Source organism: Moschus berezovskii, chromosome 11 (assembly GCF_049115385.1).
Source record: "Moschus berezovskii isolate FMDL1 chromosome 11, NW_MosBer_1.0, whole genome shotgun sequence".
Classification (NCBI taxonomy): Eukaryota; Metazoa; Chordata; class Mammalia; order Artiodactyla; family Moschidae; genus Moschus; species Moschus berezovskii.
In genome coordinates, this window is record NC_142470.1 from 31,912,278 (window position 1) to 31,930,639 (window position 18,362).

At 51.8% G+C, this 18,362-nt stretch overlaps 1 protein-coding gene across 1 annotated transcript; it reads left to right on the top strand.

The window, feature by feature from the left end:
• Window positions 1-8: 8 nt before the first annotated feature.
• MFSD2B (MFSD2 lysolipid transporter B, sphingolipid) lies at window positions 9-16,099 on the top strand. Its single transcript, XM_055399494.2, has 14 exons — window positions 9-2,404; window positions 5,819-5,944; window positions 7,420-7,544; window positions 8,265-8,388; window positions 8,694-8,772; window positions 8,864-8,994; window positions 11,082-11,172; window positions 11,283-11,404; window positions 11,821-11,904; window positions 12,402-12,482; window positions 12,669-12,778; window positions 13,429-13,572; window positions 13,956-14,126; window positions 15,246-16,099. The coding sequence occupies exons 1-14, from the start codon at window positions 2,318-2,320 to the stop codon at window positions 15,268-15,270; spliced, it is 1,500 nt and encodes a 499-aa protein (XP_055255469.2). The 5' UTR covers window positions 9-2,317; the 3' UTR covers window positions 15,271-16,099.
• The last annotated feature ends 2,263 nt before the right edge of the window (window positions 16,100-18,362 follow it).

Genomic DNA, 18,362 nt, shown 5'->3' on the forward strand with positions numbered 1-18,362 from the left:
AAGGGTTAAAATGTGATATTTTTAAACTCAGTTCCTTTCACCACCCTTTGTGTCCTTAGTTGGACTACTTCAACGTAGTTGAAGACTCCTTAGTATGATTTACTCCTTTGTTCTTTCTCAGTAGAAACCTTTTAAACATTGCTCATCACACTGAATCTTCAAATAGAAGTGGCTTATTCAGTAGACTAATATTTGGCTCTTTGTCATTTGATTTAAATGTATGTTTTTTACATAGATGATTCATATCGATTGGAGAAAATTATACAGTTATGCTGAAATGATCTTTAGCTCACCTATTATTCCACCATTCAGAGATAACCACTAATAACATTTTGGTGTGCATCTTTACAGATATTTTTAAGTGTATCAGTATTCAGTTTTGTTTTAAAAAACAAACTTCTTGGTTATTGTAGGCCTGTTTTATTTATGGAACTCTATTGGTCCTGAAAAATTCTATTAGGACTATACCATCACTTTAAGTAGAATAGTAATGGGGGAAATGCCTTTTAGTTTCTTTTCTGTGCAAAAAAGGGAAGGAGGGTTTTGGGTTTTCTTTTGGTTCCCCCCACCTGTTTCCCTTCAAAATTAAACTTGTGGTAGTATATGCAACAAAGTATTGTGAGTGAAGTGTTTCCAAACCTCCTAAAACTGCATATATAGTGTGTTCAAATGTAAATTGTTCAAAGAAACTTCAACTTGACTTTAATAGTCTCCACCCTCAGTTCTTGGCAACCACAAGTCTGTGTTCTTTCTATAGATTTACCTCTATGTACATTTCACGTAAGTGGAGTCATACAATATTGCTGTCCTTTGTGACCAGCTTTTTTTCCACAACATAAAATTTCAAGGTTCATCCATGTCCTTTTTATTGCTGAATAAAATTGTGTGAATATTCCTAACATCCTAAATATTCACCCATTAGTTGATGGACATTTGGGCTGTTTCCACTGTTTAGCTATTATAAATACTTTAGTTCTCAAGGGCTTCCCTTGTGGCTTAGCTGGTAAAGAATCCACCTGCAATGTGGGAGACCTGCGTTCGATCCCTGGGTGGGGAAGATCCATGGAGAAGTATTAAGTATCCCACTCGAGTATTCTGGCCCGGAGAATCCCTTGGACAGAGGAGCCTGGCAGGCTACAGTCCATGGAGTCCCAAAGAGCTGGACATGACTGACCTTCACTTCATTTCTCTTCACTTAGTGTTCAAGTTATTTTGTGATCATGCTTTCATTCCTCTTACATCTTTAGAAGTGGAATTGCTGAATCATATAATTTCATACCTAAGTTTTGAAGAACTGCCAGACTTTTCCAAAGCACCTGCACAGTTTACACACCCACTAGCAATGTATGATTTCCCACATCCTTCCCAATCCCTGTTATTGTCTTTTAAATTATAGCCTTTCTAACAGTGGTTTCTTGTAGCTTTGCATTTTCCTACTGACATGAATGTCTTCATGCACTTTTTGCCCCTTTGTAGACTTGGAGAAATATCTATTCAAATCCTTCACCCAGTTTTTAACTGTACTATCTTTCTACTGTTTAAGGAGTTCTTTATATATTCCAACACAGTGATTTGCAAACATTCCTCCTATTCTGTGGGTTGTCTTTTCACTGGTTGCTTGCCTTGCAACACAGAAATTTTTCATTTAGCTATAGCCCGTTTTAGGCTTGTGGTGTCCTAAGAAGTACTTGTCTAAGCCAAGATCGAAGAGTTTTATGTCTCAGTATCTATAGGTCTGAGATGGGTTTTCAGTTAATCTTTGTATGTGTTGCAAGTCCTTCCCTTTTAAGTACCTGTCTGGGAAATTTGCATACACCAGTTTTTTATTCTCTGGCTAGAACTTAGTTACCTGGCTGTACCAGTCATCTCTAAGAGGTTGGAGAATGTATATTTCGGCCATCCGATAGTTTTTTTAAGCGGGTTGTAAGCCTACTCAACCTTAATCTTATACTCCGAGCAATTCTGTTGCTTCGTTTTTCTAAGAACTTGGCCTATTTTAACAAGGATTTAGCAGGAGGGTTTAGTGAGAACCGCTGCTGACTCCCACTCCCTCGGAGACCGATCCCAAGGAAAACGGTCCCAAGTCACTTGCCAGCCTTTCCCCGCAGCAAATGTGGGCTCTGGCGTTTTCACTGTGGGTAATCCACCCCGAGGCACTTCGCGGCTTCCCGTTTTCCCGCGCGCTGCCCCCCGCCCGGGGCGCGTCGGCCGGCCCGCCCCGCTTCGCGCCGCGCCCGCTCGGCCGGGGAGCCGCCCTCCCCGCGGGCCCGGGCTGGCGATAACACCGAGGGCCTTGGTTCGCTGGCGGCCGTGCGTGATGGCCGTGTACCGCGAAGCGATCCCGGGCCCGGCTCTGGAGACGCCGTCGCCCTCGCCGGAAGCACACACCTCAGCTCAGGGTTCGGTGAGCGCACAGCGAGGGGCGCGCGGGGAGCTGGGGCTGGGCTTCCGCGCGGGGACCGGGCCGGGGGCTCCGGGGACGGACCCCCTCATCCCGGGGCATCTGGGCGCAGCCAGCCAGCCGCAGCCCCGGACGGTCCCCGCCCGAGCCTCTAGGTTGTTCAGCTGCCCCTGCTGGGGGTTGACAGTTGACAGCGGGGAGTCTGGGGGTATTCTGGAGGCCCAAAGAGATGGGAAACTGAGTCCTAGAAAGTGCCGAAGGGCGCTGATTCCTTCAACTAGTCAATCAGGGCCAGTCTAGGGCTCCTGTCCACCACACGCCAGGTCTTCCCAAAGTCTCTGGAACCCCGGGCAGGTAGAACTCCTAACTGGGCCCGCCTTCCCCAGTCTCCAGGTAGGTGCTATGGGCTTGGCCGCCATCTCAAACCTCGCTCCCTCCAGGCACCAGACTCTCCGAGGGGAGACCGCACCCAGAGCCCTTGCTGGTAACCAGGCTCCGAAGTGAGGGTGGAGGGCAGGTGGGAATCCAGGGGCCGCCTCAGCCCCTCTGCCTCCCCTCTCCCCTACCCCCTGGGTAGGGCCGGGGCACGTGTCATTCAGGGTGGCTGTGTTGGAGAGGAGTTAGGACTTCTGAGCTCGCTGCTGGATGCGGAATCACTGCAAGCTCTGTGCTGCGCCTTCATTTCTGTACCTGGCTTGGCTTCGCCACCTCAGTTCCCTGTGCTGACTCCGCGCTTCCCCTCCGAGCCCCTCCGAGGAAAAGGTAGTGGGCTCCAAGACAGAAAGCAAGATCAAGAGGCCCTCCAGGGACTCTCATTTCCCAGGGAACTTTAAACAGGATGACATGAATTGTTAGGGAGGAAACATTAGCCATGAAACGCTAGCATTTAATTCTCGTAACAACTCTAGGAGGTGTATTACCCCCGTTGTACAATTGTACACGTGATGAAGCTTAGCCACACTAAGTACCTTGTCCTGGGTTACACAGCTAGAAACGGCAGACGGAGAATTTGCATTCAAATTTGTCAAGTTTGCCTAACTGAAACGTGTCCTCAGTTGACTGTGAAGGGCTTATAATTTGAGTGGGTAAAGCGGTATTCCTCAAGATTCCATGACTGTATCATATACCTAGATTTTTTAAGTTTTCATGTGCCTACTATGTACCAGAACTTGATAGGTACCTTTAGGAGGAAACCAGAATCCCTTTTTGGAGGGGTTGGGGAACGGGGAGGAGGGGCTATCATGTTGGATTCTGCCTGGTGTTAAATTTTCTGGAAGTTGAAATATTGTTCACAAAAATGTCAGAAGAGACCACATCCTGCCTCGTGTGTGGATAGGAAGAGTGCAGAGGATTTGATAAACCCTTATCTGGGAAGACCTTCCTTTCAAAAGAGTCCTTTTGGGGTGTCTGGCTAGATACCTAACTGGGTGAAGCCATAGGACCTCTCCACTCCCCCTCCCATCCCCAGGCAAAAGATGAAAAAGAAAGATTCCCAGCATCTTTGGGAGAAATAGCACTTTACACAGCATCTTCATGTCACTTATTCTTTCAACAAATATATATTGAGCGTCTACATGCCCAGCATTTTTCTAGGTACTGGGGACATGGTTGTGAATAAAAGTAAATGGCAACCCACTCCAGTGTTCTTGCCTGGAGAATCCCAGGGACGGGGGAGCCTGGTGGGCTTCCGTCTATGGGGTCACACAGAGTCGGACACGACTGAGGTGACTTAGCAGCAGCAGCAGCAGTTCATGCTTTCAGAGAGTTTATGTGCTGGTGGGGAGAGGCAGGATATAAATACAAATATATCCTGTAGTGAGTACAATTGAGAGAAATTTGGGTGGTCAGTAAAGACCCCTCTAAAGAGATGACATTTAGGCTTCAGCCTGAATGGTAAGAAGTCAGCTCTTGCAAAGACCTGGAGGAAGAGCTATCCAGACAGAAGGGACAGGAAGTGCAAAGGCCCTGAGGCAGTAACAAACAAGGTCATTTTGAGCAACAGGATGGAGGCTACCTTGCTTGAGGAGAGCTATCTGAAGTATGGTGGGGAAAGGATTGACAGCTGATTGGGTGGGCTCCTGTAGGCTATATGGGAAGGACTTGGAGTTTTATTCAAACTGTAATGGCAAGTTGTTGGGGGGTTTTCACCAGAGAAGAGACGCAATATGATTTATGTTATGAAAAGATCACTTTGACTGCTGGACAGAAAGCGGATAGTAGGGAATGAGAGTAGAAGTTGAGAAGCCACTTAGACTCTCACTAATAGATTAGACAGGGAAATTGGGAAGGAAGAATCAAGGATGACACCTAGGTTTGTGGCCTGAGCTGCTGAGTGAACATTGGGGCCATTTGATGCAATGAGGACAGTAGAGTTAGGAGATTAAAACAATGGGATGGAAATCAGGAGCTGTGTTTTGACCATGCTAAGCTGGAATGCCTGTTTGGCAACCATGTGGGGCTGTGAATAGACAGTCTAATTATGAGTCTGGAGTTCCCTGAATGCTTAGGGATATACGTATATATATGTATGTGGGTATACATGTAACCTTTACTTCATTTTTGCTCTAATGTTTGATGTTTACTGATTTCTGTGGTGTAAATACTCTCCCCGTGGCTGATTTCAGGCTGCCAGTGGTTCAACAACTGGCTTGCAAAAGTCCTGAACATTTAACCATCAGCTCCCAGAGCCATGGCCTCATTTGCTCATCAAAACATCCCTCGAAGTTGGCAGGAATATTCCAATTGACAGATGAGGCTTAGAGAGATAACGTGATTTATTCAAAGGCACACACAGGAAGTTCGTGGCAAAGTTAGGGGCCTCCTGACCCCACCAGTTCACTCTAGCTTGCTGACTAAGAAAATAAAACAGACTGCAGCAGAAAGCACTGGGGGAGGGGGAATATAAGGAAAAGCTTCCCTTTGGAAATGCTTAGAAGTCACAGTTTAGGGTTTTTTCCTTTTCTCCCCCTTTTCTGTCTCATTTCTTTTGTGTGTGTTTGTTGTTGACTGCACTGGGTCTTCGTTGCTGTGCTTGGGCTTTTTCCGGCTGCAGCGAGCGGGGGCTACTCTTTGTTGCTGTGCGTGGGCTTCTCACTGTGGCGGCTTCTCTTGTTGAAAAGCGCAGGCTCTAGAGAGGAGGCTCAGTAGTTGTGGCTCACAGGCTTAATTGCCCTAAGGCAGGTGGAATCTTCCTGGACCAGGGATCAAACCCCTTTTCCCTGCATTGGCAGGCAGATTCTCAACCACTGGACTGCCAGAGAAGTCCTGACTCACTTCTTTTAAGATAATTTGGGAGCAATTAGGACTGAGAGGTTGTTGAACAGCCCTCAAGACAGGGCTGCAGGGTACTTTTGGAAGTCAGGGGGCTGGAGGGAGTGGTTGGTACCTGTGGGGGCTGAGCTCCTGTGTCTCCCCCAGGACAGCGGAGCTGGTCACCTCTCATTCTATAGGAAGTTGTGCTATGGAATTGGAGGAGTTCCCAACCAGGTGGCCTCCAGTGCCATAGCCTTTTACCTGCAACTTTTCCTTCTCGATGTGGCACAGGTGAGTGTGGGCAGCAGACTTGGGGCCCCCTACTCCCATGTCTGGTGTCTGGTCCTTTCAACCTCCCTTTACTTCCACCACCACAATCCTTGGTAAATGGCACTCTGACTCAAGGCTGAGAAAAACCAAATGCTGTTGAGGGCAACCTCCTGAAAGATGTTTATTTGCAGGTTGTTTGTAGTAGAAGAATGGGAAACAAAATGAATGCTCCCAAATATAGAAGTAGTTCAACAGTAAGTTGGACTATGTCCACATAATGGAGTAGTGTGTAGTCACTCAAAAGAATGAGTTAGATCTATACCAGTTGACTCCCAAGAATTTCCATGATGCACTGTCAAGTGGGAAAAATTAGTTTTAGAGAAGGGTATCTGCCCCCAATGAGGGAGACCTGGGTTCGATACCTGGGTCAGAAAGATCCCCTGGAGAAGGAAATAGTAACCCACTCCAGTATTCTTGCCTGGAGAATCCCATGGATGGAGAAGCCTGGTAGGCTACAGTCCACGGGGTCGCATAGAGTCGGACACGACTGAGCGACGGAACAGAATGGAACAGAACGGAATACATATAAAAAGATCCCATTTGAACAAAACAAAAACATGCCCTATATATATGAGTGCACAGGTGTAAGGAGATGGTTGGATAGCATCACTGACTCAGTGGACATGAGTTTGAGCAAATTCTGGGAGATAGTGAAGGACAGGGAAACTGGGCATGCTGCAGTCCATGGGACCGCAGAGTCAGGCACTAGTTAGCAACTGTACAACAACATGATTAAAGGATGAGCATGGAGAAAGTATATTCCAAAAGGACATCCATCCAGAAGTATGTTAATGTTGGCTATAGGAGGGACTAGTGGAGGATAGAGGATAAACAAAAACTTTTAATAAAGTATTATTTACTTATTTTCCATGTTTTTAAATGACACTGATATCCCATTTGTATAAAATTATAAATCACAAATGCACATAAGGAAATGCAGGAAAGAATGATCAAAATGCCCCTGGCAGTTGTCTCAGGATGGTGGAATTTCAGATGAGCTTTGCGTGATATTTTTCTGAACTGTTTGAATGCATGTGTAATGAGTGTTATCACTTTATGTAATCAGAAAAATCAATAAACCATTTTCATTGTAAAACACAAGCTCTGCCTCTGTCAGCTTCAGCGCACCCTTCTCGCACTGAGCCCCCTCCGGGGAGGGTCTCTCAAGTCTCCTAAAGTGACTGGGTATAAATATAACAGGACTGTGCTAGTGGGCACCTGTTCCCCACTCCTTGTCCCCCATCTGATCTCCACTGGTGCACAGATGTCCTCAGACCTGTCTGGATTTCTCTCCTGGGGGAGGGAGTGAATAGACCTTTACAGCGTGGCTGTGCCCCCAGCCAGTTTCCAAGGGCTTTCTCCTGATTGGCGGGCAGGTCCAGACACCCTCGCTGACTGTGCAGGGCCTTGGCTGTCCCCTCCTCTGTCCCTTTCAGATCCCTGCTGCCCAGGTGTCACTGGTCCTGTTTGGAGGGAAGGTGTCTGGGGCAGCTGCAGACCCTTTGGCTGGGTTTCTCATCAACAGAAGCAGGAGGACAGGGTCTGGACGACTCATGCCCTGGTGAGCAGCCCCACGTCCTTAGGATCCTGGCACCCACCCCTGGCTTGAGATCTCTGCATTTGTCACAGCTGCTTCTTAGTGGAAAATCCTGTGGGTGGTTAGAGGTCAGGTCTGGACAGTAGGTGACAGGAATGGAATGGGTCTGAGTGAGTCAGGGACCTCTCCCCCTCCGGGTGGCACAGAGCTGGACAAGAGTTGCAGGCCTGGCCCCGGGGGGCTCGGAGTGCGTCCAGGCGGGGCTGGATGGCTTGGAAGTTCTCACAGAGGAGATATGACTTTCCTGGGTACAGGGAATGGCGCCACCCAGCCCACGTGACACTAATGGTAAAGAAATTGCCTGCCAATACAGGAGATGTAAGAGATAGGGGTCGATCACTGGGTTGGGAAGATCCCCTGGAGGAGGGCATGGAGACCCACTCCAGTATTCTTGCCTGGAGAACCCCATGGACAGAGGAGCCTGGCGGGCTACAATCCATAGGGTGGCAAAGAGTCGGACATGACTGAAGTGACTTAGCACGCATGCATGCAGCCCCTAAGGGCCCCAGCCCCCACTCCCAGGGACCTCCTCATCCCCTAAGCCACCTCTCCCCATCCGTGGCTCCCACCCTGAGCCCCAGACCAGGGCTCCTCCAGGGCCGAGGGCCAAGCGAGGTTGCTCCAGGCCCCTTGGGACCCCCATCCTGGTGCTGCAGGGTGCCCCACCTAGCGGTGCTTCCACAGGGTGCTGGGCTGCATGCCCTTCATTGCCTTGGCCTACTTCTTCCTGTGGTTCTTGCCTCCCTTCACCACCTTGCGAGGCCTCTGGTACACGACCCTCTACTGCCTGTTCCAGGCCCTGGCCACGGTAAGCAGGTGGGCCCCTTCCTGGGTCTGGGCTCCTGGAACCCCATGCCGGCAGGAAGCCTCCCTGAAGTATGTGTGTGTGCTTGGGGGTGCCCGCTCCCCACCTGCTCACCAGGTGGTGACTGGCCATTAGCTTTTCTTGTGGGCTCTAGGCCAGATGCCCCTCCTGCTCCTGAGCCCCTAACTCCAGGTTGAGGGGATCTGTGGGGACATGGCAGCCTGGCATGGGCCTGGCCTGGGGAAGCTGCTGACCTGGATTGGCCACCTGGCAGTGGGCACCATCCTAAGCTGTGCCTGGTCCTGCAGTTCTTCCAGGTGCCCTACACGGCGCTGACCATGCTCCTGACCCCCAACCCCAAGGAGCGAGACTCGGCCACCACGTACCGTGAGTGCAGGCAGGCGTGCAGTTGGGTGGGAGGGGGTAGCTCTGGCCCAGCCCCATGAGCTCAGTCACCTTGTTGCATGCTGTGTCCCAGGGATGACCTTGGAGATGGCAGGGACGCTGATGGGAGCCACCGTCCACGGACTCATCGTGTCTGGTGCCCATGGGTCCCACAGGTGCAAGGATGACACACTCCCAGGGGAAGTGGCTGTCTCCCCCAACGCGGTGAGTGTCCAGGCTGCCCGGAGCCACTGGGGCCCCCACTTCCTGGTCACCTCTTTCTTCGAGGAACGTTCCTCCCCCAGGTCTCTTCATAGTTGTTTGGGGGCTCAGCTCTGCCCACCAGGCTCTTTCATTCCTTCCCTGCTCCTCGTGCTGAGCCCATGTCCCCCATCCTCCCTGCTAAATCTGCTTCTCCTGATGGGTGCCTTCTAAACGTGGAGCCAAACAACAGGCCAGCAGGTCATCTGGAGGGGAGGAGGTGGACCCCAGAGAAGGGACAGGGTGGGGAGGGGCTGCCAGCAGGGGCAGGAGAGAGAGAAAGCCAGAAGGGTTTAGTGTCCTTGCAGAGCTCTGGGCAAAACCCATCCTATGAGCAGTGCCACCCAGCCCTGAACAGGTGTCCCCCCAACCCCACCCACAGTGTGAAAGCAGAGGGGAAACCGGGGGGCGGTACCCCTTCCTCTCCCCTCAAAGCTGTTCCCTTTTCAGCAATTAGGAGATGTTCATCTATTTATCTGTCAAGTGCATCTTCTATCCCCCCTCTTCTCCTTAAGCAAATGACATCACTGACCTCCACCAACATTTGAGAATTAATGTTATGAGAATAGTGCCAGGATCGTGCACCTACAGTTCACTGCCTGTAAGAAAACATTACAATGAAGTCCTGTGTAGAGATCCCCAGGCCATCTGCAGCCCAGGTGCAGAATGTGCCTCCGTACACTGTGAAATGAAGCTGTAGGGCCCCAGAGAGAACAGGGAGTCAATCTCCCCTTCCCATGGCCCACTGCCCCAATCAAGGGATTGCCTGGATCTGGGTAGGTGAGAGGCTATGCCCCATTGCCCTCAAAGCCCATCATGGTGCTGTGAGCCAAGGATCAGAGGGGTTGTGCAGATTTACCCTCCCTGCTTCCAAGCCCAGCCCCCACCCCGAAAAAAAATGAGAGTCAAAGTGGTTCAGTCATGTCCAGCTCTTTGCAACCCCATAGACTGTAGCCCACCAGGCTCCTCTGTCCATGGGATTCTCCAGGCAAGAATACTAGAGTGGATTGCTATTCCCTTCTCCAGGGGATCTTCCTGATGCCGGGCTCAAACTCAAGTCTCCTGCATTGTAGGCAGATTCTTCATTATCTGAGCCACCAGGGAAGCCTCTACAAGGCCCCTCCCCAAAGCTTCTGGGTCTCTGTCTAGGTGAGGATAGTGGAACAGAGGGTAGAAGTGGGGAGCAGGGTTGAGGAGCTCCCCTTGGGTGGGAGAGCAGGAGGCCAGGTGGGGCATAGGATGGCAAGAAGTAGGGGGTAGGAAGCTGAGAACCTGTCCTCCCTGATGTCCTCATGGCTCACATGAGGCTGTGAGCCAAGGTGAGAAGCGTCCAGGGGCCTCTTGCTAGTTCCAGCTCTGCTGTCCCATAGACTTCACTTACAAAACACAAGTTCATAGATAAAACCGTCCCAAATTTCAAGATAGCAGAGCATTAACTCCCAAGTGCAGCGCTTTCTGAATGTGGGACCCCCCACACCGGTGAGGCTCGGCATCCCCCTCCTTCCTCCCCCGCCAGAGGCAACCGCTGTCCTGAACTGGGTGACTGTTACTGCCGTGCAGGCCTTATATGTGTTTTATTCCATATGTGTCTTCCTCTGAATGCTCAGTGCCACCGTTTGTTTTTGACATTTTCTGTGTCATCGTACATCACACTGTAACTGTCCATTCATGGATCTGTCTCCGCCTCACCCCAAGCCCCTTACTGTGGATGCACAGGGTCGCTTATTCATCGCTGTAACCTCAGAGTCTAGCGCACCGAAGTCAGAAGCAATGAATGTTTGCTTAAAAAAAAATGAGAGAGAGGGAGGGAGGGATTCAACGTCTGGTTACATGAATGACCACAGGAGGCACAGGGTCAGTGGAAGGACCATTCTGGTCCCTTAGGTCTCCCCCTCCTGTGGGCTGATGGAGAGGAAGAGCACCCCGCATCTTTGGACTTGGCCTGAGGGTCCCTCTGCTCCCATCGGGAGGCACTCCTGCCAGGCCCCTGGGTATCCCCACCTCCATGGGTTGGAGACGTCACGCCCACTGAAGTTCTGTCCTGTCCACAGACTCGTCTCTACTTCATTGCATCCGCGGTGGTTGCCTTGACTTACCCAGTGTGCAGTACTTTGCTCTACCTTGGGGTGAAGGAGCGAACAGGTAGGTATGAGGCTGCAGAGAGTGTGGAAGCAGAAGCTGGCCACTTCTCTCAGGCATGAGTTTTGGTTTTGAACTCCACCAAGCCAAGATGTCCCTTTCCAATGTTACAGACCCCTCTACCCCAGCATCCGGCCAGGGCCTGGGCTTCCTGGCTGGGCTGGGTCTCACGGTCCGGCACCAGCCCTATCTGAAGCTTGCCATCTCCTTCCTCTTCATCTCAGCAGCTGTTCAGGTATGTCTGGCCAGGCTGATCCCCACTGGCTGGGCTCTGGCCATACTGAGCTTGCGTAGGTCCAGGCTAGTCTCTCGTCTCCACTACACCACAGGGAAACCAGTGGCTGGCAAGGGCTTGGCAAGGCTGATGCTGGGAGGAGAAAAACCTACCTAGATTTAGTAGGACTGGGGAGGGTCAGGGCCCAGACACCGGGAAGTGTCTGGGGTGGTAAAGTCCATCCTTCTCAGCTGTGCCACAGGGAGACTAGGAATGGTGTTTAAACCTATGTTGGAATAAGATTCCATTGTTGGGGAAGGGATTGCATGATGGTGGCAGAAACCAGAGCAAAGGCCCGACTCGAGACCTCGGCCTGGCCCTTGATTTCCACTTTTCTGCCATTTCCTGTACACGCCTACTTCCTGTCGACTCCTCAGGTGGAGCAGAGCTACCTGGTCCTGTTCTGTACACACGCCTCCCAGCTTCAAGACCACGTCCAGGGCATCGTGCTGACCATCCTGGTGAGGGGACATGGGGTGGTGGAGGCGAGAGGCCTGAGTCAGGGCTGTGTGGTCCTTGACATGACCTGTGTGATGGAGTTCTGGTGGTCAGTATTTTGGACTCTGCTTGGGCTTTTTGCTAAGATGCTTCAATCGTGTCCAACTCCTTGCAACCCTATGGACTGTAGCCCACCAGGCTCCTCTGACCATGGGATTCTCCAGGCAAGAATACTGGAGTGGGTTGCCATTTCCTTCTCTAGGGGATCTTCCTGACCCAGGGATCAAACCCACATCTCTTATGTCTCCTGCACTGGCAGGCGTGTTCTTTACCACTAGTGCCACCATTTCAGCAGAGGGTGGAATAGGGGTCAGAGTCATAAAGTTTGTAAAGTTCAGCCACCGGTTCCAACCAAGGACAAGGTCAACATCGGGTGTCCCACCTAAAAGCTGAGCATTTGAGAATCTGGCAGAGGCCCTGCCAGGGCGTCCTGGGCTGTGATGATTCTGTCCGTTCACAGGTCTCGGCAGTGCTGAGCACCCCGATGTGGGAGTGGGTTCTGCAGCGATTTGGGAAGAGGATGTCGGCCCTTGGGATCTGTGTGAGTGAGGCAGGCCTGGGGTGGTGTTGAGGGGGCGATGTGTTCTCGCATCCTCTGTGTCTAGCCTGGCACCAGGCTCAGGGGACATCAGTAAGGAGTGGTTAGTGCGTGAATCCAAGAGCAGCTGTGAGTGTGTGCGGGGCCGGGGTACACGTGGAGGAGGCACCAGCGTGTCTGTCTTCCCAGGCGATGGTGCCCTTTGCAATCCTGCTGGCTGCCGTGCCCATGGTGCCCGTGGCATATGTCGTGGCCTTTGTGTCTGGTCTGAGCATCGCTGTGTCCTTGCTGCTACCCTGGTAGGCCGGGTGAGGGGCACGAGGAGTAGGGGCCTCCCGTCCTTCCCAGTGGGTACCCCCCCTTCATCTCAACCTGTGGTCCCAGGCCCCTCCCCCTGGGGACAGGCTCTCCCCCTTTCGGGGGTGGAGGCTGCCAAAGTGTGTTGGGGAAAAAGTGAAAAAAAATGAAAATGTTAGTTGCTCAGTCATGTCCACCTCTTATGTGACCCCATGGACTGTAGCCCGCCAGGCTCCTCTGTCCATGGGGATTCTCCAGGCAAGAATACTGGAGTGAGTTGCCATGCCCCCCTCCAGGGATCTTCCCAACCCAGGGATATGAACCTAGGCCTCCCACATTGCAGATGGATTCTTTACCATCTGAGCCACCAGGGAAGCCCGAGAATACTGGAATAGGTAGCCTATCCCTTCTCCAGGGGATCTTCCCACCCAGGTATTAAACCCGGGTCTCCCACACTGCAGGCAGATTTTTTACTGTCTGAGTCACCAGGGAAGTACAAGCACTTTTACTGCCTGACTCTCTTTGGACCAGTCCTGGTGCTGGGCAACGGGGACCCGGGGGTGAATCTGACTCAGTCCTTGTCCCCAAAGAACCCTCAGGCTGGCAGCTCCTGAGGAGACAAAAGACATAATTCTGCAGCCCCTGCCCCCAGGTCCATGCTTCTGGACGTGGTCGATGACTTCCAGCTGCAGCACCAGCACAGCCCGGGCCTGGAGACCATCTTCTACTCATCCTACGTCTTCTTCACCAAGCTTTCAGGAGCAGGCGCCCTGGGCATCTCCACTCTAAGCCTGGAGTGAGTCCCAGAGTCGGGCTGTCCCAGAGGCACAAAGACAAGTGGCGTGGGAAGCAAAGGGCAAAGTCCCCCACCCGAGCGAGCCAGGGGCCACCCACGGGTCTGGGGAGTGTGTGGGAACCCCCACCCCAGCTTTCTCAGTGAACATGACCGGAAGGGGCACAGTCAGCAGCTATACCCCTTCTAAAACCTCTACTCCAGCATTCTCAGCTCTCTCTGAACTCCTCCCCGGTCTGCCTGTTCCCTCACACTCCCTTCCTCCCGAGTTAGACTGATTTGGTCAGAAAACAGATCCAAGTTTCAGGATAGGGTGGGGGGTGGGCACCCGGGACCCTTCCATCAGGAGGCTCTGAGCAGGGTGCTCAGGGCGGGGGCTTCTCCAGCTTTGCAGGGTACGAGTCAGGAGCCTGCAGGCAGTCGGAGCAGGTGGTGGTGACCCTCAAGGTCCTCATCGGCGCTGTGCCCACCAGCATGATCCTCATTGGTCTGTGCATCCTCATGGTCGGCCCCACTCCCAAGGTGCCAAGTCTGGCCAACTCCCGCTCCCTGGGGAGGTAGGCACCTCGCATTCATGGGTACACACCTCAGGGCACCTAGGGAGGCATGCAGATGTGCACAGTTCTCACGTGGATCTGATGTTCCACAAGCATGGCGGTCTTTTTTTTTTTTAATTTGTTTATTTCTGGCTGCACTGGGTCTTCTTTGCCACGTGGGCTTTTTCTAGTTGTGGTGAGCACGGGCTGCTCTCTAGTTGAGGTGCTTGGGTTTCTCATTGTGGTGGCTTCTTTTGTTGCAGAGCACAGGTTCTAGGGTGCGAGGGCTTCAGCAGTTGTGGCTCCTGGGATCTAGAGCCCAGGTTCATTAGCTGTGGTCCACAGGCTTAGTTGCTCTGTGGCATGTGGACTCTTCCCGGACCAGGGATCGAAGCCATGTCCCCTGTAGGCAGATTCTTATACACTGTACCACAGGGAAAGTGCAGTCAGTCCATCTTAATGGGCCCCAAACTAAATTCATCTTTGTTCTCCAATCTTGGCTCTTGCTGCACCACAATGAATGGCACCACCTTCCAGCCTGGGGGCTGAAACCCCGGGGTCATCTTCCAATCCTCCCGACACCAGCTGCCCTGAGCGGCTCTCTCACCTTGTTCTTACCACGTGGAAGCACAAACCCCACTGCCCTGGGGATGACCTGCTCACTGCCTGGCTTTCACAGTAGACTGTGGGGACCTTGATGGCTGAGGGGGCTGTTTTCTTCATTTTTGTGTCCCAGGAGCTCAGCCCAGAACCATAGTCCAAGCAGGCACTGCAGTGTCAACTCTTCCGGTCCAGCAGACAGTCACAAGCTGTGTCCACATTCTTGTACACGCTCAAAAACTTACAAACCAGAGCCCATGTACAGGCAGAGGCCCACACAGGATAGGCCAGGAAGTGGCTCCATCATGGATCCCTCAGTGCTCAGTGGGGACAGCCTGGGACTCCAGCCCCTCATACTGAGATCATGTGCTGTGTTTGGGGAATGACACGTGGGTGGGACCTGGAGGAACAGGGCTGTAGCTTCATTCTCAGGGTTGAGCAGAGGAGGAGTTGCTCAGGAGACAAGGAGCAGCCACTGACACTTCCCCGACCCCCACCCACCCTCATCCTCCTCTCTGACTTCTCTTCTCTTTCCCGCAGGAGGACCAGCTATACTCTGGCTTGAATTTGAGACCCCGTGAGCCGGCACGTCAGCAGCAGCATCTTCTGGGCTCCAGGCCCCCCTTTCAGCCCACTGGCACCCCCACCTCACCGTTTACACACAACCTGTCTTTTCCCCAGGGATGTGGAGTCTTCAGTGACTCTCCTGAAGGGAGTGGCCTGAGCTCCACCTTTCATGTCTTACCTGTTGACCTCAGGACATCTTAGAGAGGCCTGTGCCACTGATTACCCAGCTCTGGGCAATCTGTGACCTGGAAAGCATTCCTGTAGCAACTATTCCTGGAAAAAGGAAGCCCCTGCCAGCCTGACTGCAGACTTCTGTGGGATCACCAGGCCCACCAACCTGCTTGGATGGCAAAGCTACCTGACAAGACAGACATACAGAATTCTTGTTACTCCTGATGGTCCAGTGATCATCTAATGGAGAGGCTGACAGACAGCATGTGAATGGGCAGAGTGGGGACAGATGGACATGCTGGGATATCCAGGTGGAGAGATACACAGATGCAGCCAGAGGTCAGCAAATCCCAGAGGGAGCAGATGCGGCCAGCAGTGGGGACAGGTTGAACAGGGCGTGAGGTGTTTCTCAAGACCTTTCCCCTTGTACAGCTAAGCTGATGACACTGTTTCTAGAAGTGGTCACAGACTAATACTGAGCCACCAAAGATCAGTCATTTTTATGAACAAAAGTTATTTTTGTGGGAATACATTTCTGAAAGTTCACCTTATAAAATCACAGGAACCACTATTTTCTAGAGGCCACCACGTCTGTGGGGAAGAAGGATCCACTGAGGTTTATTTTTTCAGAAACAAATTAAAGGGTTTATCTTCTACTTGCTTGCTTGCGTGTGTGCTCGGTCATATCTGACTCTTTGCGACCCCACGGACTGCAACATGCCAGTCTCCTCTGTCCATGGGATTTCTCAGGCAAGAAGAGTGGAGTGGGTTGACATTTCCTACACCAGGGGATCTTCCCAACCCAGGGACTGAACCCACGTCTCTGACATCTGCTGCATTGGCAGGCAGATTCTTTACTGCTGAGCCACCTGGGAAGCTCTGTTTGAGTCTGTAAAGTGTGACTGTGGCCAGCCTTCTCATCCCACCTCCTGGGAAATCTGTCCCAAGGAGGTAAGGGGAGGGTGCCTGATGTCACTGAAACTGGCCATGTCTCCTTAGCCATGTGTCCCAGAATATCTGCAGTTCCTCAGACCACAGTTACCCTGTGGGAGGAGACAAGAAGTTGAGGCCATTGGCCAGGGCAGTGGATCATGGTAGCTTGAGTGGGTTTGGAGCCTGGGGAGAAGCTGGGGAACCCATGGGGCCCTGATGCCCTAGCAAGTGTTCCTAGAGAAGCCTGGGTACCCACAGGGGGACCAGGAGGTGAGATCTGCCCCCCACATTCCTCCCCCACCCCCAGTTCTACCCTTCCCAAGCCCACTGCCCAGGGCTAGGCCCCCTTCCACTTCCTCTTTAGCCCTCTGGCTGCCTCTTAAGTGTGAGGTGAGACTGAAGGTCTAAGACAATCAGAGCTCAGACACTCAGACAGTGCTCCTCAGAGCTTAAAGCATTTGGCTTCCTGTACAAATGCTGTCTTTTTATACTGTCCATGGGGTTCTCCAGGCAAGAATACTGGAGTGGAGTTCTTCACTGACTCAATGGACATGAATTTGAGCCAACGCCAGGAGACAGTGGAGGGCAGCCTGGCGTGCTACAGTCCATGGGGTTGCAGTCGGACATGACTGAGCGACCGAACAACGACAAATGTGTAGCACAACAAAGAACCTGACCTCAAAGAGAGTGCAGAGTGTGACCCGGTCTGTCCGATGCCTGAGCCTTCTGGCCCTGTAACACTGACAAGGGCATCTGATCCTTGAGGTCACAGGGCTCCAGAGAAAGAGCTGGGCTCAGCCTCTCTTCCTAATTCAGGAAGAGGCTGATAGGAAACTGTTCACCCCCTGCTCTGCACAGGCACATACAGCACACACATACACATTGCACACTCAAACACACACCTACAGAACAGGTTTTTGTTTGCTTGCTTGTTTTTCTTTTGGCTGCAGTCTTTGTGGGTTGGCAGGCTTAGTTACCCCTCGGCAACTAAGTTCTTAGTTGGGATCTTAGTTCTCTGACCATGAATCAAACGTGAGTGCCCTGCATTGAAAGGTGGATTCTCAACTACTAGACCACCAAGAAAGTCTCCAGAACAGTTTCTTAACACAGGACAATCACTGGCCGTGTGGAGACAGTACCAGGTACAACAAGGTAGTTTCTACCATGTTGTTATGCGGTGCTTTGGAAACCTGGGCAATGCAGGTGGGATCAGAAGCTTGTGCTACATTTGATGTTACCTCTATTTCCCGGGCGGAGAAGGCAATGGCAAGCCACTCCAGTACTCTTGCCTAGAAAATCGCATGGACAGAGGAGCCTGGTGAGCTGCAGTCCATGGGGTCACTACTAGTTGGACACTACTGAGCGACTTCACTTTCACTTTTCACTTTCACACATTGGAGAAGGAAATGGCAACCTACTCCAGTGTTCTTGCCTAGAGAATCCCAGGGATAGGGGAGCCTGGTGGGCTGCTGTCTATGGGGTCACACAGAGTCGGACACGACTGAAGCGACTTAGCAGCAGCAGCTGTGTCCCGGGAGCGCGGTCTTGTAGGAAACCGAGGAGAGCCGCACTGTACAAGAACAGCAGTAGGGGCCACCGCTGGGGGTCCAGTGTTGGATCTCGGAGATGGGAGGCGATCATGGGCTGACCAAAGGGTATAATTCCATTTCTTCTTCATGACAGCCCTATGAAGCAGGATTATCTCATTTTCAGGTGAGAAAATAGACTAGTGAGTTAAGCAACTTGCCTAAGAGCAGTTAGAAATGAAAGACATGGTTTTGTACTCAGAATTGGAATCAGAAGCCCACCTCAGTGTCCTCCAGGAAGTTAAAACATCACACATCCTTCTCCCCACACTTGTTCTGCCTCCTGCATTTTAGGTAAACTTATGTCAGCATCTATCCAGTCACTAAACCCCTAATTTGGTCTCTCTTTAGTTTCTTTTCTCTCCCATTTACTCCACCAACCCATTCCCCATATACACCA